Below are 25,936 nucleotides of genomic sequence, written 5' to 3'. Positions count from 1 at the left end.
GGTGCTGCCAAAAGGAGACGTGACTTATTGTCATTAAAAAAAAAAAAAAAAGAACCTAAGCTGGGCGGTGGTGGCGCATGCCTTTAATCCCAGCATTTGGGAGGCAGAGGCAGGAGGATCTCTGTGAGTTCAAGGCCAGCCTGGGCTACAGAGTGAGTTCCAGGAAAGGCTCCAAATTTACACAGAAAAACCTTGTCTCAAAACAAAACAAAACAAAACAAAACAAAAAAAACAAAAACCAAACCTTGGGGCTGGAGAGATGGTTCACTGGTTAAGAGCATTGGCTGCTCTTGTAGAGGACCAAGGTTCAATTCACATGGTGGCTCACAACCACCTGCAACTCTAGTTCCAGGGGATCTGATGCCCTCTTCTGACCTCCACAAGCAACAGACACACATGTGGAAAATAGATATACATGCAGATGAAACATTCATATACACATAACATAAATAAATGAAACTATTTAAAAAAATAAAAAGAACTTCTGTTATTAAAACATCTTAAATGCCATGTTCTGTAGATCTTTGAAGAGTCTGAAGATGACCTGTCTATCTAAAATATAGCTCTATTTGACCTTGAAAACATACCTAATATGTCTACGAGTTTAATTGTAATAGGTGACCAACTACTAACATGCATTTCTTTATTGTCCTAAATAGTTTGTAATAATAACTTTCAAGCCGGGCGGTGGTGGCGCACGCCTTTAACCCCAGCACTCGGGAGGCAGAGGCAGGTGAATCTCTGTGAGTTCGAGGCCAGCCTGGTCTCCAAAGTGAGTTCCAGGAAAGGTGCAAGGTACACAGAGAAACCCTGTCTCGAAAAAACAAAAAACAAAAAAAAAAAAAAAAAAAAAAAAAAACTTTCAAGGACTAGCAATTTGCATTACATTGTTAAATGAGATGTATAGGTACAAAAACCTTGAAAAAGGTTAGAAATATATGTACAGTATGTTCTAACAAAAATAATCTCAACTTTGTATCAATATCAATGTAAGATATTTAAAACTAGTAGTTACTTTTAAAACGTGGATTCAATAATCTACCCTTTTATCCAAGCATATCTATATTCCCCTTGTTTCTTTTCAAAGTAGATTCAATAATCTACCTTTTTTATCCTATCATTTCTATATCCCCTGGAATCTAATTTACTTTGGTCAGCTTTTTTTCCTGACCATTACCAATAACAACTTGTAACTAACTCTCCTAAACAATGACAAATATCTACAATCCATTGAACAACCAAAAACCACCCATCCCACTTCTTAGGAATGTGGGCATCATGGTCTTAAATTTACTTCCTAAGCCAGGCGGTGGTGGCGCATGCCTTTAATCCCAGCACTTGGGAGGCAGAGCCAGGCGGATCTCTGTGAGTTCGAGGCCAGCCTGGACTACCAAGTGAGTTCCAGGAAAGGCGCAAAGCTACACAGAGAAACCCTGTCTCGAAAAAACCAAAAAAAAAAATTTACTTCCTGCTGTTTGGGGGTGATGGCATCTTTAGAGGATCCTGAAAAGAAAAATTTGGGTTAATTGTCAAGTCCTAGTAAAGGTAGCTGTATCATTTGTTGTCCAGTCTCTGCATAATGGGAAAGTGCAGGGTTTGTCTCATATCCTGGCTAGAGTAGTCTTTGAGTCTGGGTCACCTCAGCTAGCCAACTTGAAATTGTTCTGAGCAGTTTGTAGTCAAAAGCTAATCTTTGGGTGATGTTTTTCAGCTTAGTGGTGTCCATGTGGAATCATTGTCGTGGGGCCCCATCCTCCTTTTGAAAACTTCAAAGGTTGCTATTAGGAATGGCCATGGTTGCAGAAAATTTAAGCACTTTAAATGTCATATGCAGCAGATCTCAAAGAGGTTAAAGGATCAATATTTGTTATCTACATCCAGAGTACAAAAACTTAATTCCTAGTTACTTGATAGAGACTCAAACCTAAAATCATGTACAGGAAACTAGATGAAGACTTTCTCTAGAATTAGTTAGTACTCTATATGACCATTAATATCATGACACAAATTTTAATATATATATATATATTATAAATTTTGAAATAATAGTTATACCTTATGAAAAAGTTTTAAAGAGTCAAAACAAAACCAAAGGATTATGAGATCAGTGGTAATAAAATAGTCCCTAATTTTTTTTGTTTTTCTTCTATCCCATATCAGGTGGCTTTTTTTTTTTTTAAACATTTATTTATTATGTATACAGTGCTCTGTCTGCATGTATCCCTGCATGCCAGAAGAGGACACCAGATCTCATTACAGATGGTTTTGAGCCACCATGTGGTTGCTGGGAATTGAACTCAGGACCCCTGGAAGAGCAGCCAGTGCTCTTAACCACTGAGCCATCTCTCCAGCCCATCAGGTGGCTCTTCTGACATGAGATAGAGATTTTGAATTTTACTTTAACAAGCATGCTTGGGTTTAGAGAAGGAGAGAGCCACACTCCAACTCCAAAGCCAGTTTTAATTCTCAACTGAACTGGGATTACAAAAAGACCATTTGTATTATGTGTCTTAGAGAAAAGCAGAAACAAACATTTGGGAAGATTTATGAAATGTTATCTTGTTGGAAATGTGGTATATTAATTGGCCAATTTCCTCTTTTTCTTGGAACATTTTTTTCTGGATGATTTGTTTTTGTTCTTCACATGTCTAATTTGTCCAGCGGTCTTTAGATTCCTTAGATGGATGCCTTCATGCTCCATTAAAAAAAAAAAAAAAAACCTTTCCCCAACCCTAATTTTGGGGAGGTTCCCTTTTGGCAAATTATATCTGATTAAATGAAAAGCATTTGTTAGTCTTAAATTTAGTTTAGATTGAACAGCTCTACTGATGAACTATCATCTCTTCAAATTGAATCGTTATCAATTTTGATGGTATCTGTAGCTTTTCTTCTGTAGCTTTTCTTCTCCTGAGGAAACAAAAGCAAAACCTCTTCCCCAACATAACACATATCCTGGTTTCCATTCTGAGATAAGCACATCTTTAAAGTATACAAGCTGATTTAATTTAGTAGTTTTTTTCTATTATCCAATGTCTCTCCAAAGCTGTAGTTCCTTTCTCATTAGCATTTAGAAAATTCTAAGTTAATAAAGCATTATGCAATCTATTTCTGAGGGTCTTTATCACCCTTTTCTGTTTATTTAGTATATCCTTTAGAGTTTGATATGATCTTTCTATAACTGCTTGCCCTGTAGGATTGTGTGGTATACCTGTAATATGCTTTATATTGAAATAAGCAAAAAATTATTTCATTTACTAGAAACATATGTTGGAGCATTGTCAGTCTTAATTTGTACAGGTATTCCCATGATGGCCATAACTTATAGCAAATGTGTGATTACAGAATCAGCCTTTTCAGAACTCAAGGCAGTTGCCCATTGAAATCCTGAATAGGTATCAGTGGTGTGGTGTACATATTTTAATTTTCCAAATTCTACAAAATGAAACACATCCACCTGACAGATTTCATTCCTTTGAGTGCCCTTTGGTACTTTGCAGGTAGTGGAGTTTGGTTATATAAAGAACAAGTAGGATATTTCCTTATAATTTTCTTGGCCTGTTGCCTTTTTTCAAACCCTTACTATTGACATGGTGTTTTATTTTACGAAGCTCTGAGGCCTCCAGCACATTTCCTATCAATAGTTGGTCAATATTACCTTGTGCTAGAGGGCCTGGCAGACCCATATGGGATCAGATGTGTGTCATACATAAGGAATGATTCCTATTCCTGATTATTTCTTGTAACAGAATAAATAATGAAGTTAATTCTGACTCATCAGGAATAAATTCAGCAGTTTCAATGTGTAAAACAACTCTTTCTGCATACTGAGAGTCAGTAACTATGTTAAAATATTCTGTAAAATCCATTAATACTATCAGAATAGCATACAATTCTGACTTTTGGACAGAATCATAAGGGCTTTGAGCCACTTCACTTGACTTTCCTGATTTATAACCTGCCTTTCCTGATTTGTTTGCATCAGTATAAAATGTAGGGACTCAGAAATTGGTGTTCCCAATACAATATGAGAAAGAATCCAGTTATTTCTCTTTATAAATTGAATTCTCTTGCTTTTGGGATATTTGTTGTTAATCTCTTCCAAAAAATTACTGCAAGCTCTTTTCCAAGGTTCACTTCCTGCCCACAATTTGTCAATTTCAGCATTAGTAAAAGGTACTACCATTTCTGCTGGGTCTATTCCTGCTAATTGATGAAGTCTCAATTTTCCTTTTAGAATCAACTCAGAGACCTTTTCCACATAAGTTTTAAATATTTTACTCTGTTTATGTGGTAAAAAGATCCATTCCAAGATAATATCTTCCCTCTGCATTAATATTCCTGTAGAAGAATGTATAGATGGTAAAATAACCAGAACACAATCAAGCTCTGGATCCAAATGATACACATCTGTGAGCCACCACTGCCTGGCTGTTACTCTTTTAGATTGGTTCTATGTCGTGTAGCCCAGGGTGGCCTTGAACTCCTGATTTTCCTGCTTTCTCCTCCCAAGTGCTGGGATTAAAGGTATGTGCCACTACTGCCCGGCATATGGTTAACTAGTGGCTAGCTCTGCCCTCTGATCTCCAGGCAAGCTTTATTTATCAGAACACAAACAACATATCATATATATCTCTTAAGAGCACAATAATTTAAACTTAAAACATAACTTATGTCCTCACCACACCTTTAATTCTAGCACTTAGAGGCAGGGGTAGGCAGATCTCTAAGAGGTCAAGGCCAGCTAGTCTACATAGTGAGTTCCAGGATAGCCAGAGCTACATAATGAAACTCTGTTTCAGAAACAAACAAAACAACAACAAAACCCCAAACAAAACAAAATAAAAAACCCTCTTTGAGTTAGGAAGGATATGGTGGAATATGCCTATAATGCTAGCACTCTAGAGACTGTGGTAGCAGGATTGTCTTGAGTTTCAGGCCACATCAGGCTACACAGCAAGACCTTTTTAAAAAGACTTATTATTTACTTTATGTTGCTGTGTGTGGGTGTTTTGCCAATGTATGGTGCATGTATGTCTGCATCATGTGCATGCCTGGTTCCTACTGAGGTCAGAAGAGAGCATCAGATCTTCTGGAACTGGAAATGCATGGTGGTGAGCCACCATGTGGGTGCTGAGAACTCAACCTGTGTCCTCTGCTAAAGCAATCAATGTTTTTAACCTCTGAGCCATTTCTCCATCTCTAAAACCACCTTGTTTTTTAAACAAACAAAGCTGGGAGAGATCGCTAAGTTGGTCAAGTACTTGCCAAACTCTCCACACCTCTCTGTAATCCCAGTGCTGGAGTAGAGACCAGAGGTCTCTGGAGCTTGCTGGCCAGCCAGTCTAGCTAAACTGGTGAACTCTAGGTACAGTGAGAGACCCTGTCTCAAAAAAAATAAGGTGGAGGGTCTTGAGGGACAGCTCTGTGGTTAAGAGCACTGGCTGTTTTAGAGGTGGATTCTATTCACAGCCCACCACATGATGGCTAACAACTGTCTATAACTCCAGTTCCAGGGGATTGATACCCTCTTCTGGCCTCTACAAGCACCAGACACAGACATACATACAGGCAAATTACCCACACACATAAAATAGTAATAAAAAATAAGGTGAAGAGAAACTGAGGAAGACACCTGAAAGTTGATCTCTGGCTTCCATATCCACATATATACAATATCCCCCTCAAAGGAGCATGGTTGTGCATGACAGTAATCCCAGAATTTGGGAGGGAGGGGTAGAAGATCAGGAGCTTTGGGTACATAGTGAATTAGAAGTCAGCCTGAGAGCGGTGGTGGCTCACGCCTTTAATCCCAGCACTCCAGAGGCAGGTGGATCTCTGTGAGTTTGAGGCCAGCCTGGTCTACAAAGTGAGTTCCAGGAAAGGTGCAAAGCTACACAGAGAAACCCTGTCTCAAAAAACCACCACCACCACCACCACAACAACAACAAAAAGTCAGTCTACGTTATGAGAGACCTTGTTTTTTTTTTTTTTAAAATATGCATTGCATTGGTGTTTTGCCTGCATGTATGTCTGTATGAGGATGTTGGATCTGACATGTGGATGCTGGAAATGGAATCTGGGTCCTCTGAAAGAACAGCCAGTGATCTTTCTGCTGATCTATTTCTACAGCACCCTACCCCTTTTTTTTTTTTTTTTTTTTTTTTTTTTTTTTTTTTTTTTTTTTTGAGACAAAGTCTCTTTATGTAATCTTGGCTGTCTTGGAACCTGCTTTATAGACCAAGCAGGTCTCAAACACCATGGCCAGCATGAGAGAATGTTTGTGTGTGTGTAATTTATTTATTTTGAGACAGGGTTTCTCTGTGTAGCCCTGGCTGTCCTGGAACTCAGTCTGTAGAGCAGGCTAGCCTAGAACTCAGAGAGCCATCTGCTTCTGCATTCTAAATGGTGAGATTAAAAGCATGCAGTACCACTGCCTGGCTCCATGCCCTGCCTTTTTTTTTTTTTTTCTAGAGCTGAGGACCGAACCCAGAACCTTGTGCTTGCTAGGCAAGCACTCTACCACTGAGCTAAATCCCCAACCCCAGCCCTGCTTTTATAAATCAGCATTTATTGATTTTTTTAAAGGTTTATTTATTATGTATACAGTGTTCTGCCTGCATGTATGCCTGCAGGTCAGAAGAGGGCACCAGATCTCATTGTAGATGGTTGTGACCCACCATGTGGTTGCTGGGAATTGAACTCAGGACCTCTGGAAGAGCAGCCAGTGCTCTTAACCTCTGGGCCATCTCTTGTTCCCTAGTCTTTTTTTTTTTTTTTTTTTTTTTAAATTGAAGGTTTGCTTTTATTTTATATGTATGGGTGTTTTGTCTGTGTGTGTTTATGCACCACACATGTACAGTCCCCTCAGAGGCCAGAAGAGGGTACGGGATCCCTTGGAACTGGAGGAACAGAGGGTTGTGAGCCATCATGTGATTCTGGGAGTTGAACCTTTGCAAGAGCTGCCAGTGCTCTTAATTCTTGAGTTGTCTTTCCAGCCCTCCTTCTTTGATCTTATAGTATTGAATTTAGGTTACAATATCAGGTTATATTTGATAGGGCCATACAGACATTGAAAGGAAAAGTATTGGCTCTGGACCACAAGACTAAGTTCTCAGCACAAAGATTTATTTTCTCAAGAGTGACAGAGGGCAGAAAATAAGAGACAAAGACAGGAAGGAGATAGAGGATGAGGGAGAAGGGATATTTGTCCCAAAGGACAAAGGACTGTCTCTGAATAGAGAGGAGACAGACATGGCATAGGAAAATGGTAGTTTATAAAGGTACAAGGGGAAACCCCATGTTAGGATGAGGTGTTTAGTTTTAATTGGGCACGTTAATTAGGTGAGCCAACGAGGGCTTTTGATTGCTGGACTTTAATACTTTGATAGCTGTACTTTGGGAATCAGCCTCAGGAGGAGGAAGTAGCCAAATAAGGGAATAGACCTTGATGGCTAGGTTTCGGAATGTAATCTAATGGTTTTGAGCAAGGCAGACGGGATGGGAGAAGGGCAAGGCCTGCCAGAGCCATGCCGGCCAAGCTCGACTAGCCAGAATCCCTTCAATCACGACACCAAGTGGTTGGGACCAGCAAGCCTCTCACAATGTAGACAATCTACTTCTGAACTTGGAGTCAGCTGTTGTAAGATCGTTAGTTGGAAGATTCTGGAAGAAGCTGCGAATCAAGTTATTTTGTCTTGTTTTCCCTTAGAATTACATTGTGCAGTTTCTGTGTCGAGTCACGCGTGGCTACACTTATGACCCAGAGCTAGCAAGGCCTTATGGAAGTCGATTGCATTTTCTTTTATGGGTTGAGCTATTGAACCCTTTGCAGGGATGTCTGCCGGGAGTTTTTGACATGGAATATCAGAAGTCTATCAGAAGGTAAAAACGACAAGTCTTTGGGTCCTACGGCTTTTTCAACTCAAGCGCTTCTTTTGAACTTATCCTCTGGTGTCAGGTGGAAGGGTCTCCCGTACCTGAATGGCCAGCAGCCCTTTGCCTTATCAGATTAAGTCGGAAAAGATCCTCTCCCGTTTTCTGCAACACGCACTGACAATCAAGCCTCTCTCCACAGGGGCAGGGACAGGGCCATCCGCGAGCACCCATCAGCGACTAAACCTAGGGATGTCACGTCAAACCCCGTACACCGCGCACATTTACGAGGACAGCGCCAGAGAACAAGCCGTCGCGCCACGGCGGCCAAACAATAACTCCCAGCAGGCCCCACGGGCGAGAGCGCGTACCTTCTCATTGGGCAGAGCCTAGCAGCGTGCCTTTCCATTGGGCAGCGGCTCCACCAGCCGACAAAGCCCCTGCGCGCGGGGCACGGCGGGAGTGGAGGCCGCGGGATTTGCGGCCGTACTTCATCTCCCGGCGGGCCCCGCGCTGAAGGCGGTGGCGCGACGCCTTTGTGGAAGCCGGAGCCCACCGGGAGGAAGTTCCGGTCTCCGCGACGCTGGGTCCGTGGCGGCCGCTGAGGAGGAGGAGCGGGTCGCGGGGGCTGCGCTGCTTTGGTAAGGGCCCAGGACAGGAGAGAGGGCGTGCCCGAGCCGCTGGGACGGGGTCAGCTGTCCGGGCGGCTCTGGTCATCGGGGGCCCGCGCGGCCTAGAAGCCGTGACTTCCGAAGACACGGGGCGGCCGCGGCCTCGCTCGCCAAGACAGCCTAGCAGCGGTGTGCTGAGGGAGCCTCCGCTCGCGGCCGGAACGCCCCGGAACGGTCGCGGGCCCGGGGCGGGGCCCGAGGCGGCGGTAGAATTACCGGTCCCACCGCGGAGCGGCCAGCTGTGGGGCGAGGGACCGGCGCGTGGGAGCCGCTTCGGCGCTCCGTTCTGTGGAGCTGCAGGCTGGCTTCTTTCTTTTTCTTTCCCGTTGTGTTTGTGATCCAGTTCTGAGACATCGCTACATACGGAGTTCTTGTGCCCTGCAAGTAACCTTGGCCGCCCACCTAGACGCCCAGACAGGAAGGTGCGAGAGCTCCGAACCTGGCCCACGGGCCCGTAGAACCGGGAGGCGGGCGAGGGTGACTGGTGGGTTCTGCACCCGTTGGGCGAATGTGGGAGGAGAGTGGTATTTCCACATATTCGTGCTTTAGATTCCTTTTGGCGTTGTAAATAATGTGTTTTTCTTTTAACTTTGTAATTGACGTTGAGCTAATGAATTCAACTGTGGGACTGCATTTCTTAATAAAAAGAAAAGGCTTGATTTGCAGAGCACATAAACTGGGGGTAGTTTGTTTTGTTTTGCACATTCTAGGTTTGCTTATTAAGTTCAGACTTTCAGACTAATTGGATATGAGGGAGGGAGTTGAGTAGTTTTTGTTTTTCTTCCTTCTGATCAAGTCTGTTTCTGAACTCTGGATTGTGCCTCAGCTTTGTTAGTTTCCAACTTCCTGTTGATTAAATATGCCACAGTTGCCAACCATGTGCGGATCAGAGGGAAAGGTGTCAAGGCGAATAACAGTTGTTGTCAATGTGGAAAGTAACTAGCGCTGTATTACCGTCTTGAGGAAACATAACAAGGTGAACCTAAAGCCATGCCTGGTAGAACAAGCATACTTGTAATTCTGGCATTTAGGAGGATGAGGAAGGAGGATGTCAGGTTTGAGGCCATCCTAAACTGAATTGAGACTGCTTAAAAAATTGAATTTTAACTCCTTAACTAGTACGCTTTTGTAAATAAATACTTATCTATGTATAAAATCTATAGGGTTGTATATAGTATATGTAATCTATACATAAAATCTCTGGGATAGGTAGGACTCAGTTCTGAGCAGGCATAACACCCTTGCTGGTCATTGAATCCAGCGCTTTACTTACACTTGCTAGGCAAGTTCTCTACCACTGAGCTTCAAATAGCCCCAGCCTCCTTACAGAAGTTTGTTACCAGGCTTGAGTTATTTTTCTTACCTTTAGAATCCTAGCTTTTTGTATTTTTTTGGTTGTGAGACTAGCTTTTAACGGCTGAGCCATCTCTCCAGCCCTAGAATCCTAGGTTTTTGTAGCCCTTCACGTAAGGAAGAATTTAAATTCGTAATCTGTCCATTTGTACTTTCCAGATACTACAGTTGGCTGCAGTCATTTGCAGTTATGGGGAGCTTATTAAATAAATGTACTTTAGGCTAAAGTGCTCTGCCACTGTACTATATAGCCAGCCCTTAAAGGTATTCTTCAAACAGAAATCTGTCACCATGCTTAGATGTAAAAACGGATGTTAATGACTTGACTCAGAATCAGGGTTACATAGCTAATCAAACTATTGAAAAATTTTTATTTATTCATTTATGTATTTGAGATAGGGTCTGGCTATGCAGCCCTGACTGGCCTGGAACTGGCTGTGTAGACCAGGCTAGTCATGAACTTACAGAGATTTTCCTGCGTCTGTATCTAGAGTGGTAGAATTAAAGGTGTGTGTCTACAAGCCTGGTCTGAGTGCCTTTTATAACAATTCTGTCATGGTGTGAAAACTGGTAGAGTTTCAGAAATCAGACATTGAATCCCTGTACCCTTCATTGATGTTGGACAAATTGTCTAACTTTCCCAAGCTTCAGTTCTTCTTTTGGAATAAGGTTAATGAATACAGCCATCTCATGTAGGGTTGTTGTTGTTTTGGTGAGATAGATTATTTATTGTCACCATGCCCATTATGTGTCACCGTGCTCAGCTTCTGATACTAGAAATTGAACTCACAGCTTTGTGAATTTTAGGCAAGTGCTCTCCCTTTGAGCTATGTTCGCAGCCCCAGATCTGTTATGTAATACATGTAATGCCCTTAGGACAATATCTGGTATGCAGAAAGTGTTCACTAAATATTAGCCATTACTATTGCTTTTTTCTTTTCCTTTGAGATAATAATTTTACTCATGTAGCCCAGGCTAGTGCAAACTTTAGTTCTGCCTCAGTCTCTGAGATTGGACAACTTGTTGCTTCTTTGATCCTACTATGGGGGTTGTGAGAATCAAACTCAGGTTGTTAAGCCTGGCAGCAAGTTACCTATTGAGCCATTTCACCAGCCCCCACCTTCTTTTTTGAGACAAGGTCTCTTCCTGGGACCTATGGCTTGCTAATTGGGCTAGGCTGCAGCCATTGGATTCTCAAGATTCTCCTGTCTCCACTACTCCAGTGCTGAAATTACAAGCGTGAACTATCACTCCCACCTTTTTATTGTTGGTGCTGGGTATTGAACTTAACTTTTTTTTTTTTTGTTTTTTTGTTTTTCGAGACAGGGTTTCTCTATGTAGCTTTGCGACTTTCCTGGAACTCGATTTGTAGACCAGGCTGGCCTCGAACTCACAGAGATCTGCCTGCCTCTGCCTCCCGAGTGCTGGGGTTAAAGGCGTGCGCCACCACCGCCCGGCTGAACTTAACTTTTTATGTTTGCTCAGCAAGCAGTTTACCAACTGAGCTTTTTCCCTAGCAGCCTCCTCCCCACCACCCTCTTTGAGACAGAGGCTCGCTATGGTTCCCTGGCTGGCTTAGAACTCACAAAAGACTCACCTTCTTCTGTGTCCGAGTGCTGGGATTTAAAGTCTGTGCCACCAAGCCTGGCAACTTCCCTTTTCTTGAGATACAGTTTCATGTAGCCCAGGCTGTCCTGGAGTTCCTATTACAGAAACCTCCTCTCCTTACAGAGTACTGAAGTTATAGGGTATGTCACCTCATGCTACATTGTACTTTTATGTCTTAAAATTATACTAAATATATACTTTTATATACATTCTAACAAAAATTTACCTTTTAATCTATTTTAAAATATACAGTTTAGGTGACTTTAGTTACAGCCACAAAGTATTGCAACCAACAATGGCTGTTGCTAAAACTTTTCACCTTATCTATCAGAAACTGTGTAACCATTAAACAAGTAACTTTCCATGTAGCCCTTGATAACTTTTACTCTACTTTCTTTATGAATTTGTGTTTCAAGTGTAAAAGAAATGATACAATGTGATCTTTTTTTGTGTTTGGCCTGTTTGGCTTTGTATAATGGTTTTAAAGTTGATTGATAGGATAATAATAGGTATCAGAATTTTATTCCTTGTCTGATTAAATAATATTCCATCCTTTGTATAGAGGACCTAAAAACAGATTAATTTTATTATTTTTTAACTTATGTATGTAAGTATGCATGTGGGTATGTGCAAGTGAGTGTAGCTGCTTCTGGAGGCTACAGGCATGGAACCCCATGGAGCTGGAATTACAGGCAGTTGTGAGTCACCTGATGTGGATGCTGGTCCTCTGCAAGAGTAGTACTCTTAACCAATGAGCCATTTCTCTAGCCCTTAGAATACATTAAAAAAAAAAAATCCAATCATCTAATTTAGTTGTTGTTTTTGAGACAGGGTTTCTCTGTAGCTAGCCCTAGCCGCCCTGGAATGGACATTCCAGGTTGTCCTTGAACTCAGAGATCCTCCTGCCTCTGCTTTTTATCATTTTTTTTTTTTTTTTTTTTTGGTTTTTCAAGACAGGGTTTCATTGTGTAACAGCCCTATCTGTCCTGGAACTTGCTTTGTAGACCAGACTGGCCATGAATTCACATGATCTGTCTGCCTGTGCCTCCCAAGTGTTGGGATTAAAGGCGTGTGCCACCACACCCAACCAACCCCCAATCATCTGTTTTAACACTTGGCTGTAATAAATAATGCTGTGAACATCGATGTACAAATACCTTTGATACCTAGTTTTTTCAATTGTTTTTGCAGTGTTCTGTCAAACCATACCTCAGGTTTTACGGATTCTATGCTAGGCAAGCATCCCACTACTAAACTAAAACCCCCACTCTAGCTCTATTTTAACCTTAACCTTTTTCTTAAAAAAAAAAAGTAATAATTAGATATTTTTAATTTAATAATTTTAAATAAATAATAATATTGGTGTTTGAAACAAGATTATCACTCTGTAGCTCATACTGTCCTGAAACTAACTTACTATTGTAGCCCTGATTATAGAGACCATATATAATAATATATATTATTTTTTATTTTTGAAATATGGTCTCATGTAGTAGCCTGATCCTTGAAGTCACTATGTAGGCATAACTCCTAACTTCTTAGCTCCCAAGTGCTGGGATTCTAGGTGATATACACCTCCTATGGCGTGGTGATACACAACTATAATCCCAGCACTTGGGAGGCAGCGGTAAGAGGATTTCTGTAAGCTTTTTTTTTTTTTTTTGTTTGTTTGTTTGTTTTCGAGACAGGGTTTCTCTGTGTAGCTTTGTGCCTTTCCTGGAACTCGATTTGTAGACCAGGCTGGCCTCGAACTCACAGAGATCCTCCTGCCTCTGCCTCCCGAGTGCTGGGGTTAAAGGCGTGCGCCACCACCGCCCAGCAAGGATTGCTGTAAGCTTAAAGAGGGGCTGGTTTACATTATATAGATGCTTATAGGTGTACCCAAAGGGATTGGAAGCATAATCTCAATACACAGGTATTTGTGTCCATGCTCATATAGCAATATTCATAATAGCTAAAATAAAGCAACCCAAGAGCTAATTGATAGATGGATGGATAAGCAAATACTGTCTTTATATGTTTATACTTTAGAATATTATGTAGCCTTAAAAAGGAAGATAAGAATCTTGTAATCCCAGCCTTTCTAAGCTTGTGGGCCAGCTAGCCTCATGTATGCAGCAGCAACCAATAAAGAGACTTGTTTCAAAGGAGATGGACAGTGAGGTTGTCTTCTGATGTCCACAAGCTTGCCAAGGCACACATACACCTGTTCTTAAATGAATGTATGTACAACGTACACATTCGTGTGCAATACATATGAAGATAATATTTTTACAGTTTTTGTTTATTATTTAAATTTATGTATATGGGTATTTGGCTGGCTTGTATATCTGTGTACCATGTGTGTACCTGGTGCCCTAGGAGGCCAGAAGAGGGTGTTGGATCCCTGGGACTGGATTTAAAGAAATGTGTTTTGAGAATTGAACCCAGGCCCTCTCGAAGAGCAGCAAGTGCTCTTAACCACTGAACCATCTCTTCAGATCAAAGATAAGATTTTTCTATGTATCTTAAAAATTTTTTATTTTTATTTTGTGTGTATGAGTGTTTGCCTTCCAATATGTGTATGTATCATACGTGCCTAGTACTTGTAGAGATTAAAGGAGAGTGTCAGAACCCCCCCAAGAACTGGAGTTGTAGACAGTTGTGAACTGCCATGTGAGTGTGAGGAACCAGACACAGATTCTCTGCAAGAGAAACAAGTGCTCTTAACCACTGATCTCTAGTCCCAAGGTAAGATGGTTTTAAAGTGGGAGCTGGAGAGAGGGCACAGTGCTTAAAAGCCCTCATCGATCTTCCAGAGGATCCAAGTTTGACTCCCAGTACTCATATCAGGCAGTTTACAACCAGCCAGTGCTCTTAACCACTCTCTCCAGCCTTTCCCTTCCCCAATATTTTTTTAAAGGATGGTCACTTTGTTATGTTACAGAATGACTATATTTTGAAGATGCTATGGTAAGTGAAGTCAGTCATAAGAAAAGTACTGTATGATTTCAGTTGCTGAGGAACTCAGTAGTCAAAAGTGGTGGTGCATGCCTTCTAGGCAGAAGCAGATGAATCTCTGAGTTCGAGGCCATCTTGGTCTAGTTCCAGGTGAGTTCCTGGACAGCTAGGGCTACACAGAGAAACCCTGTCTTTTTTTTTTTTTTTTTTTTTTTTTTTTTTTGGTTTTTTGAGACAGGGTTTCTCTGCATAGCTTTGCGCCTTTCCTGGAGCTCACTTGGTAGCCCAGGCTGGCCTCGAACTCAGAGATCCGCCTGGCTCTGCCTCCCGAGTGCTGGGATTAAAGGCGTGCGCCACCACCGCCCGGCGAAACCCTGTCTTAAAAACAAAAACAGAACCATAAATCATACGGAAAATAGAATAGTGGTTGCCAGGAGAAGGGTAAGAGAATAATGGGAAATTGCTGTTTAATCCATAGTTTTACAAGATTAAAAGAGGTAAGGAAATGGATGGTCCTGATGGTTGTACAACTTTATAAATGTATTTAATGCTACTGGATTGAACTGTATACTTAAAAATAATTAAAATCATAGGTTATCATGCATATTTTACCACAATTAAAAAAACAAACAAACAAACAAAAAAACCACCGGGCGTTGGTGGCGCATGCCTTTAACCCCAGCACTCAGGAGGCAGAGGCAGGTGGATCTCTGAGTTCGAGGCCAGTCTGGACTACAGAGTGAGTTCCAGGAAAGGCACAAAGCTACACAGAGAAACCCTGTCTCGGAAAACAACATCAACAACAAAAAACCCAAAAAACAAACAAACAAAAAAACCAAGAGAGGCTAAGGATGTTGGTTTGGTGCTTGCCTAATATGTAGAAAGTCTTGGGTTTGAACCCCAATTCATAATAAAACCAGATGTGATAGTGAACATTTGTAATCCAGCATTCAGGAGGGTGAAGTGGGAGGATCAGAAGTTTAAGGCCAGCTTGGGCTACATATGGAAGACTCTACTAAAGAAACAAATATTAGGGGTTGGGGATTTAGCTCAGTTGTAGAGAAGGCCCTGGGTTCGGTCCTCAGCTGGGAAAGAGGGGGGGCACGACCAGATGACGATGACGACAAACATTAGGGGCTGGAGAGACAGACAGTTCAGTATTAAGAAAATGTCTACTGTTTTGCAGAGGATCTGAGTTCATTTCCCAGCACCAAAACTTGTTAACTCCAACTCCAGAGGGATCCAATGCCTCTGACTTCCATGGGCATGTGTACTTAGCTCCTAGGTGCTGGAATTAAATTTTATTTATTTTAGGCGAGGTCTTAGGTAACCTAGTCGGGCCTCAAACCCTATGTAGCCAAGAATGACCATGAACTTGTTTTTTTTTGGTTTTTTGTTTGTTTTGTTTTTCAAGACAGGGTTTCCCTATGCAGTTCTGGATGTCCTGGAAGTCTCTATAGACCAGGTTGACTTCCAACTCAGAGGTTCATCTGCCTCTGCCTCCTGAGTGCTGAGATTAAAGGTGTGTGTCACCACCACCTAGCATGAACTCATTTAAAAAAAATTATGTGTGTGAATATTTTGCTTGAATGTATATGTATACCCTGTGTGTACCCAGTGAGAAGGTCAGAAGAAAGCATTAGAACTGGAGCATTAGAAACCTTTAGAACTGGAGTTGCAGATGGTTATGGGGCACTATGTGGGTAACTTAACTCAGGTTCTCTGCAAGAGCAATAAGGCCTCTTAACTGCTGAGCCAAGTATTCACCCTGGTCTTGGAATCTTCGTCTTCTTGTTTCTAACTCAAGTACTAGGATTATAGCCACCGAACCTGGGACTTCTTGTTGCTGTTTCTTTTTGACACAGAATCTTACTGTGTAGCCCTAGCTGGCTCTAATTTATGGTAGCCCCCTTGCCTCTCTTTCTCATGGGTGTTGGGATTACAGGTATGAGCCATCATGTACTGGTTAACCCAGAAACCAGACTGGTTACTAAACTAAAACCAAGGAACTGAAAGAAGGACATGACCACAAATGTAGTTTGTATCTTAATGTAGAGGCTTGCCCTCTCCGAACTAGCTGAGCCATTTCCAGTGTGAAACTTACTTCCTTTTTTACTTGAACTTTCACAGCTCTCATTTGGATATTTATACTGCTAGCTCCAGGATCTCCACTACAGTTATTTCGCATAGGCATGTGTTGTTGCTACAGAGCCCTTCTATTCTTTTTCTTTCTTTCTTTTTTTTTTTTTTTTTTGGTTTATTTATTATGTATACAATGTTCTGTCTGCATGCCAGAAGAGGGCACCAGATCTCATTACAGATGGTTGTAAGCCACCATGTGGTTGCTGGGAATTGAACTCAGGACCTCTGGGAGAGCAGTCAGTGCTCTTAACCTCTGAGCCATCTCTCCAGCCCCGGCCCTTCTATTCTTTACAACATGTAGAATGTGATGGATGTGGGGTGTGGTGTGTAAGATAGACTAGTATTTGTATCTTAAGGGTATAGTGGTTTAGTACTGTTTATTTTTAGAACTAGTTGATATAGTAGGTAACTTAGTGACTCCTTAGTATATTCTGAAATCCTGTGGTTCATGTGTTGGTCTACTTGATGCTCCTTCATTTGTCGTTATCCTTCATTCATTCATTTGAATTCATTCTGTTCCTTTCTGCTTCTGTGAGTTGATAATTTTATACTGTCCTGTCTTCGAGTTTTATCATCCTTTCTTTTGCTTGCTCAATCAACTCTATTGTTGAAGTTTATGTTGAGCTTTTTTTGTTATATAAGTAGTGTACTTTTCTGCTCCAGAATTTGTTTTTCACTTCTCTGTACAGTTTCTCTTTATTAATATGCTTATTTTGATTATCTTTTTGCACTTATTTATTTATTTAGTGTATGTGTAGCAGGGAGAGGAAGTGTATAGAGGTCGGGGACAACTTTGTGGAATCTGTTTTCCTCTTCAAACTTTTTGTGGGTTCCAGGAATAGAACCCATGGGAATCATCAGGTTTGTGTGGCAAACACCTTTACCACCAAATGAATCATCTTGACATTCAAACTTGGTAGAGAAGTTCTTACTTTATAAATAATAGACAAGGACAGCTACATATTAACTGTTACGGAAATGTAAGTAATTTCAACAAACTACTTTCTTTTTATTTTATTTCTTTTGAGACAGGGTCCTACTTTATATTCCTGGCTGGCTTGGAACTTGTTGTGTATACCAGGCTAACCTCAAATTACAGAGATCCACCTACCTTTCCTTCCTGAGTGCTGGGTTTCTTTTGTTTTGAGACAGGGTCTCTATTTATGTAGCTTTGGCTGTTGTAGATCTCACTGTGTAGACCAGGCTGTCTTCAAGAGATCCACGTGCCTCTTGCCTCCTGAGATTACATTACCATTCTTGGCCTTGTTTGCACTTCCTACTTACTCAGATAATAATATTTTCCTAGATAGTTGAAGACTAGATAGTTATAGTTACAATCCTCTCATAGTTTAGCTAAGAGCATATCAGGTACAAGATTTAGATTCTTCAGGATAGGACAGCTATTGTAATCTCTGTAACTCGCCAATTACCTTTGGCGTGGACATTTAGTATATGTTTCTTGCTTGATGTTGTTCTTGTTGGTTGTAGTTCCATTTTTGTTTATGTTATTACCTTTTCTTTCTTCTAGATAATACTTGGTAATTGTTCTTATTAGCTTTGTATTAGGTTTAGAAGCTTTTTATTTAGACAAAAAGGGGAAAGGTTGTAGGAATTTGATCCGCCAATGACCTTGGGGTATCTGGCCCCATAGAGACATGGTTTTTTTCTGGGTATATGACTGCTTAAAACTGAGGAGGGGGCACACAAGTGCTCTTTCTTGAAATGGTCGGAAACCTACGGCTGGTTCTATTGCAGGACAGAGGACCACAATGGCTGTTTACTTTGTTCTGTATCTGTAAGAGTATTTCTCCCCATTTTATGTCTTAATAAATTCATTGACACCCTTTAACAGACTCGTGGATTCACTTACCACATTCATGTTTGGTTTTGTGCATTTTTTTTAAGATTTATTTATTTATTTATTTATTTATTTATTTATTTATTATGTATACAGTGTTTTGTCTGCATGTATTCCTGCACACCAGAAGAGGGCACCAGATCTCATTACAGATGGTTGTGAGCCACCATGTGGTTGCTGGGAATTGAACTCAGGACCTTTGGAAGAGCAGCAAGTGTTCTTAACTGCTGAGCCATCTCTCCAGCCCGGTTTTATGCATTTTTGACTGAAGTGTCTTGTATAGATTTCTTTTCTGGAAGCTTTTCCTCAGTTTTTTTTATCCAAGTCATCTACCTGTATGTGATGTGGTACCTGCTTGTAAACTGCTCTGGGAACGTGGAGGCTAGAGAATTAGGAGCTAAGGCCATCTACTACATAGGATGTTTGAGGTCCTGTTGGGCTATGTGAGATCTTGTTTTCACAAGACCAAAAAAACTAGGTGTGGTGACTCATGCTTTAATTCAAGTGATTCAAAGGCTGAGACAGGATTCCCTTGGTTTCTAGGCTGGCCTAGGCTACCTAGTAAGTTCAAGGCCAGCCTAAGTTATGGTGTGAGACCATGATCAATAAAAAACCAAATACACCAACAACAATAAAACCAAAGAGAAAGCCTAGTATAGTGAGTGACTTGCTTGTAATCTTAGCACTAGGAATGTGGAGGCAGGAAGATCAGGCATTCAAGGTCATCTATGGCTGAGTCAGTCTGAACCTAGCTTGAGTTATATTTGACTAAGCCATCTTTCCAGTGTCTGCTGCATATTGTTTTTGAGTTTTCAAGACAGGGTCCCTCTGTGTAGCCCTGACTGTCCTGGAACTCTCTTTGTAGACTGGGCTGGCTTTAAACTCACAGAAGTCCACTTACTTCTGTCTCCCAAGTGCTAGGATTAGAGGCATGTGCCACCACCGCCTGGTTTACATACTGCTTTTGAATGGCCTAATTTCCAAGTACTTTACTCCAGCTGTTCTTGGTTTTCTACCTATTAGCTTTTCACAGTGTACAAATAGATTATCCCACTACAAATAATAATAACCACAACAATTAGCATTATTGCTATTGCTATTGCTGTTGTTGTTATTTTGAGATGGGGTCTTACCATGCTGCTCTAGCTGGTCTGGAACTAACTATATAGTCCATAGCTGGCCTAGAACTCAGAGATCTGCCTGCCTGAGTACTGAGATTAAAGGCACGGGCTCCTGTTTGAATTGTGAGTTGGGTGAAATAGAAACAAGCACTTTGTATCAGTCCTTCAGACACCCTTCCCCTTCCACCTGACAAGGTAGAACAAATACATAAAATAACTTGCAAATACATATGCTCTTTTCTTGGAAAGGAGCTCGGAATGGGGCTGCACTGCTTAAAGAGCAAAATTACTTCTGTGTTGAAGAGAAAGAGGGCAAGGGAAGATAAAAATACCATACAGGAGCCGGGCGTTGGTGGCGCACGCCTTTAATCCAGACTTGGAGGCAGAGCAGGCGATTCTGTGAGTTCGAGGCCAGCTGGGCTACCAAGTGAGCTCCAGGAAAGGCGCAAAGCTACACAGAGAAACCCTGTCTCGAAAAACCAAAAAAAAAAAAAAAAATACCATACAGTATTCCTACTGCTTTGAAGATACTTTTTTCTTTTGCCTCTTTACATTTTAATTATTTAGTGGCGTGGGGGCATAGGCATTCATGTATACATATGCTATGGTATACAAGTGGAAGCTATAGGACAACTTTTGGGTCCTTTCTTTTCAGCCCATTTGAGGCCCAGATAGTCAGACTTGGAGGCAAGTGCCCCAATCCACTAAGCCATCTATCTCATCCGCCCAATTTTTTTTTTCTTTTTTTTCTTTTTTTTTTTTTAAATATGCCAAAGGGAAATGACTTCAATTTTTTTTTAATTAGTTAGTTATGTGCATTGCTGTTTTGCCATGGGTGTTGGATCCCTTGGTACTGGAGTTAAAGACAGTTGTGAGCTGCCATGTGGGTGCTGGGAATTGAACCTGGGTCCTCCTGAAGAGCAGTCAGTGCTCTTAACCACTGAGCCATCTCTCCAGCCCCCATCCGCCCAATTTTTAATTGAATTTATTATTATTGTATGTGTTGTATATGACTGTGGGTGTATGTATCCCACATGTGTGAGCGGAGGTTAGAAGGCAACTTTGGGAGATAGTTTTCTCCTTCCACTGTAGTGTCCAGGGATGGAACTCAGGTGTTAGGCTTATGGCGAAAGTACGTTTACCCCTTGAGCCATCTTGCCACCTGCCCTTTAGTTTTTTTTTTTTTTTTTTTTTTTTTTTTATGGTTACTGCTTTTTTTTTTTTTTTTTTTAGATGTTTCCTTGGAGGAATAAGACCTTGAAAACTTCATGCCATCCATTTTGATGACTTATGAATTGGTGGGATTTGTTTGTTTGGTTTTGTTTTTTTTCAGGACAGAGTTTCTCTGTGTAACAGAGCCCTGGCTGTCCGGGAACTCACTGTGTAGACCAGGCTGGCCTCAACTCAGAGATCTGCCTGCCTCTGCCTCCTGAGTGCTGGGATTAAAGGTGTGGGCCATCACACCTGGTGTGAATTGTTTTTTTTTTTTTTTTGTTTGTTTGCTTTTGTTTTTGTTTTTTTTTAGTCTCTACATATCAAGTGTCCTTTGATGCACGAAAGTATTAATTGTGATGGTGTACTTTATTATTTTTTTCTTTTATTTGTTGTGTCATATTTAGGAAACGCTTGTAAATCCATGAAGATCTTTCAGTAGCTACAAGAAAAGTCCTGGAGATAATTTCTCAGCTTGATTTAGGTTACATGCCTGTCTTCAAAGCAATCGCTGGTGAGGATAATAAGTATTCTGATTAACTGCTCAATAGTGTAGGATTAGCCACATTGACTGAATATAATACTAAGATGCTCTTTCTGATAATGGACAAATAAGTGCTGGGAAAATTACTCAGGAAAGAATTATTGAATGTGAAACATTCTTTGTACACCAAAAAGTTTATTAATGCTCCAGAACATACTTTTTTTGTGTGAGACCTTTAATTAAAAAAAAAAAATGCTGTTTAATGTATTAGTGTATGAGTGTGTGCATCGCACATTACTTATGTGAAGGTCAGAGGACATCTCTGGAAGTCAGAACACATATTTTCTACACCCCCATCCCCTACCCCTCCAACAGGGCTTCTCTGTGTAACAGCCCTGGTTGTCCTGGAACTGTAGACCAGGCTGTCTTGGAATTCAAAGATCTGCCTGCCTCTGCCTCCTGAGTGCTGGGGTTAAAGGCTTGCACCACCTGGCTCAGAACACATTTTTAATTGAAATTTTTTTTTCCTTTTTTAAAAAGTTAATTTGTTGAAAAACAAAACAAAAAAAGGCTTATTTGTTCTCTGTGTGTTCTTGTGTGTATACATGCCACAACATGCTTGTGGAAGTCAGAGGACAATTTGTGGGAATTAATTCTTTCTTTTACTTTCTAGGTCCTGGGGAAAGGTAGTCAGGCTTGAAGGCAAGTGCCTTTACTTACTCTGAGCCATCTCACAGCTCTGAACTTTTTTTTGACAAGCTCTCACTGTATTCCTTACTAGCCTTGAATTCACAGAGATCCAAGTGCCTCTGCCTCCAGAGTGCTGCAATTAAAGACATGTGCCACTACACTTACCTGAAAAACTTTTAAAGATTTTTTTTTTAATTGTGTGTGCGCTTGTGTTTCTGCCTCCTGAGTGCTAGGATAAAAGGCATGCACCATCATACCCAACAATTTTTTTAGTTATAAATTGATTATAAATTTTCTGTTATCTATATCTATTTACATTTAGTGTGTGCGTGTGTATGTTTGAAGAAATTAGGGGATAACTTTTGGGAATTGGTTCTACCATGTAGATCCAGGGGATTGAACTTAGGTTGTCAGGCTTGGGGGAAAGTGCTGTAATTCATTGAGCCTTCTCACTAGCCCTGTATAAATGTTTTAAAGTGATCTCTGAATATCCTTGATGATGTGGTCCCTGATAAACTTAGCAAGCAAAGATTAAGTTGTATATTTTATACTTCATGTATAAAGTTCTTACTTGTTGTGATTTATTTTATACAGGTACTACTCTACTAGAGTTTGGTAGGAAAAAGGTCTACTTATTGAAGCTTTCTTGATATAGAAAGAGATGTGGGGGGATTCTCGATCTGCTAACAGAACAGGACCTTTTCGGTAAGTCTTAAATTTTCAATATTTAAATTTTCAAGTATTTATAATGTAACTTGGCCTACCATAAAGGCAAATATTTTCTTTGTGGAGAATATAGCCAAGTTTTTTTAGAAGTAGAAAATATTTTAAAAGTTTCTAGTCATTGCTGAAGTGATTAAGAGTATATACCCAGCATGTATCTGTTTCTCTTTATCGCTCTATATGAAATTGGGGCTTAGAACCCAGGGCATCCTGTATGTTTGGCAGATGCTTTGGCTCTGAGCTATGGCCTTAGCCCCTTGGTAACCTTTTTTTTTTTTCTTTTTCTTTTTGAGACAGAGTTTCTCATCTTTCTGTGTATATGTAGTCCTGGCTGTCCTGGAACTCATTGTGTAGACGAAGGCTGGCCTCAGACTGACAGAGATCCTCTTGTTTCTGCCTCTGGAATGCTGGGATTAAAGGTGTGAGGCAGCATGCCCAGCCAATAACATTTTTCAAATATTAAAAAATATGCCAAAATCATTCATTTATCTGTTTTGGGTTTTTGAGACAATGGATACTCTAGCTCATACTGGCCTGAACTTACTACATAGCTCAGAATGGCACTGAAGTCATGGCAATCCTTCTTTAGCATTCCAGGTGTGAGATTATTTACTTACTTTTGAGATAAGGTTTTTGCAGTGTATACTGGACTGTGCTTGAACTTGTGGTCTTCCGGTCTCACTTGTCAAATAGTTGGGATTGCTGTTATGCACCATCACTCTTGCCTTCTTCATATTGGTTAAGTCTTTTATCTCTTTTAGCAAAGCAATGCATACTTAGAAATCTAGCAAAATGTGTTTGTACTTAAGTGTTTAGAAAAGCTCCATTAAGGAGCTGGAAGGATGGCTCAGCAGTTAAAGAACATTTGCTGCTTTTCCAGAAGATCCAAGTTTTTCCCCCCTCATATCAGGGAGCTTAAAAACTCCTGGAACTCCAGCTCTCAGGGATCCCTCTCCCTGTTCTGAACTCCTCAGGGAACTGCACACAAATGATATATACTCACATATATACATGCATTTACATACATAAAAATAAAATCTTGAGAGCTGTATTAATTTCACTAATTTATATCTAGACTCTAGAGCTGTGTCTTGATATACTTTTCTAAGCTACATGAATGCCAGTTTTAGGGGTTATTGGGTACAAAGAGTGGAAAAGGTGGTAACACTTGGATTGTGCTTTCAATTTATAGGGAATACTTTAAAAAATATTGTATGTTTATGTGCATGTGTGAATGTGTGTGGAAACCAGAAGTGGGTGACAGAACCCTCAGAGCTGGTGTTACTAGTGTTTATGGGACGCTAGGACTGTGTGTGTCTCTTTGAATGATCCATATTGACCTTAGACTAGCAATTTTATAAATCTCAGCCTCTCAAAGTATTGAGAATAAACTTTTAAATATATATATATATAAAAAATTAGGGACTGGAGAGATGGCTCAGTGGTTAAGAGCACTGACTAGTCTTTCAGAGGATCTGGCTTCAAGTCCCAGCAACCACATGGCAGCCCAAAACTGTAACTCCAGTTCCAGAGGATCTCACACCTTGACACAGACATATATGCAGGCAAAACACAAATGCACACAAAATAAAAATAAATAAACATACATACATATACATATATATATATAATTTATTTTATGTGTACTAGTGTTTGCTCACACATGTATGTGTATCACATGAGTGCCTGGTGCCCACAGAGGTCATAAAAGAGCATCAGGTCCCCTGGAACTGGAGTTATGCATGTGAACTGCCACGTGGGTGTTTGCAACCACTAAGCCATCATTCTACTAGCACTGGAAGTAACTTTTATCAAAGCATAGCCATGGTCATTTATTTACAAATTGTGTGCGGTTGCTTTCATACTACAGTTATAGAGTTGAATAGTTGTGATAGCTACCGTATACTCTACAAAGCCCCAATATATTTACTACTTAGCTTTTTATGTAGTTTGTTCGTGCATGGAGGCACACACCTTTAATCCCAGTTTTCGGGAGACTTAAACAGATGAATGCTTGTGAGTTTGTGGCCATCCTGGTCTACATAATGAGTCCCAGGACATCCAAGGCTATGTAGAGAGATCCTGTTTCAAAAAGCCAAAAATAAGCTGGGCGGTGGTGGCGCACGCCTGTAATCCCAGTACTCGGGAGGCAGAGGCAGGTGGATCTCTTGAGTTTGAGGCCAGCCTGGTCTACAGAGCTAGTCCAGGACAGGCTCCAAAGCTACAGAGAAACCCTGTCTTGAAAAAACAAACAAAACAAAACAAAACAAAACAAAAAAAAAAAAAAAAAACACCCCGAAAATAAAAGGTTTGCCAAGCTCCAGTCAGAATCAGTGCTTATATGTAACATTTAAAAATATTTAGATTATTGTTTGCCTTCTTAGTCTATATGGATATTTATTTTGTATGTCGAACTATTTCTTATAGAATTAAGGTGGTTTAGGTAATCATTTAAAAACTTTAGGGCTGAGGAGATAGCTTAGTAGGTAAGAGCACTGACTGCTCTTTCAGAGGATCCAGGTTCAATACCCAGCACCTACATGGCAGCTCACAACTGTCTGTAACTCAAGTTCCAGGAGATCCAACACCCTCATACAGACATACACACAAGTAAAAACACCAATGCACATGAAATAAAAATAAATTAACAACAACAAATTAGATAGATTTGGCTATGTTGCATATTTTCCCCCTCCCCGTGTTTTAAGAACTTTCCTTCCTTCCTTCCTTCCTTCCTTTCCTTTCTTCTCCCCTCCCCCCCAGACAGGGTTGTCTGTGTAGTTTTGGTGTCTGTCCTGGATTTCGTTCTGTAGACCAGGTTGGCCTCGAACTCAGACATCTGCCTGGCTCTGCTTCCCAAGTGCTGGAATTAAAGGCGTGTGCCACCACTGCCTGGCTGTTTTTTGTTTTTTGAGACAGGGTTTCTCTGTGCTCTGTGTAGTCCTGGCTGTCCTGGAACTTACTCTGTAGTCCAGGCTGGTCTCTAGCCCAGATATTTGCCTCTCTCTACATCCCAAGTGTTGGGATTAAAGGCATGGGCACCACCCCCTGGCTTGTTTTTGTTTTGAGACAGGATCTTTCTATGTAGGCCAACTTGGCCTTAAACTCATGATCCTTTTGCCTTAGCCTCTACAATGTGGGGGTTACAGGTATCTACCACACCTAGCTCTTATGTGGTGTTTTTAGAAGTGTGTGTGTGTGTGTGTGTGTGTGTGTGTGTGTGTGTATGTGTGTGTGTGTATGTATGTCTATGACTGTTGTG

The 25,936-nt window shown here is 40.8% G+C and overlaps 1 protein-coding gene across 4 annotated transcripts in view; it reads left to right on the top strand.

Moving 5' to 3' along the window:
* The first annotated feature begins 8,345 nt into the window (after positions 1-8,345).
* Positions 8,346-25,936, top strand: part of Rbm6 (RNA binding motif protein 6) — a 127,376-nt gene continuing 109,785 nt past the window's right edge. For 2 of the 4 annotated variants that reach the window (XM_028887011.1, XM_028887010.1), the window contains exons 1-2: positions 8,346-8,513; positions 22,546-22,656. Coding sequence is in view for 3 of the 4 variants with exons in the window: in XM_028887010.1 (XP_028742843.1) it covers positions 22,613-22,656 (44 nt within the window). In the remaining variant the exon portion in view is untranslated. Of the gene's footprint in view, positions 8,514-8,879; positions 8,966-21,184; positions 21,292-22,545; positions 22,657-25,936 lie in introns of those variants that run through there. The other 2 variants (XM_028887008.2, XM_028887009.2) reach the window with 2 other exon arrangements.

This window comes from Peromyscus leucopus, chromosome 7 (genome assembly GCF_004664715.2).
Source record: "Peromyscus leucopus breed LL Stock chromosome 7, UCI_PerLeu_2.1, whole genome shotgun sequence".
NCBI classification, from domain to species: Eukaryota; Metazoa; Chordata; class Mammalia; order Rodentia; family Cricetidae; genus Peromyscus; species Peromyscus leucopus.
Note: the sequence above shows the minus strand (reverse complement) of the source record. Positions and strands in the feature narration are given on the sequence as shown.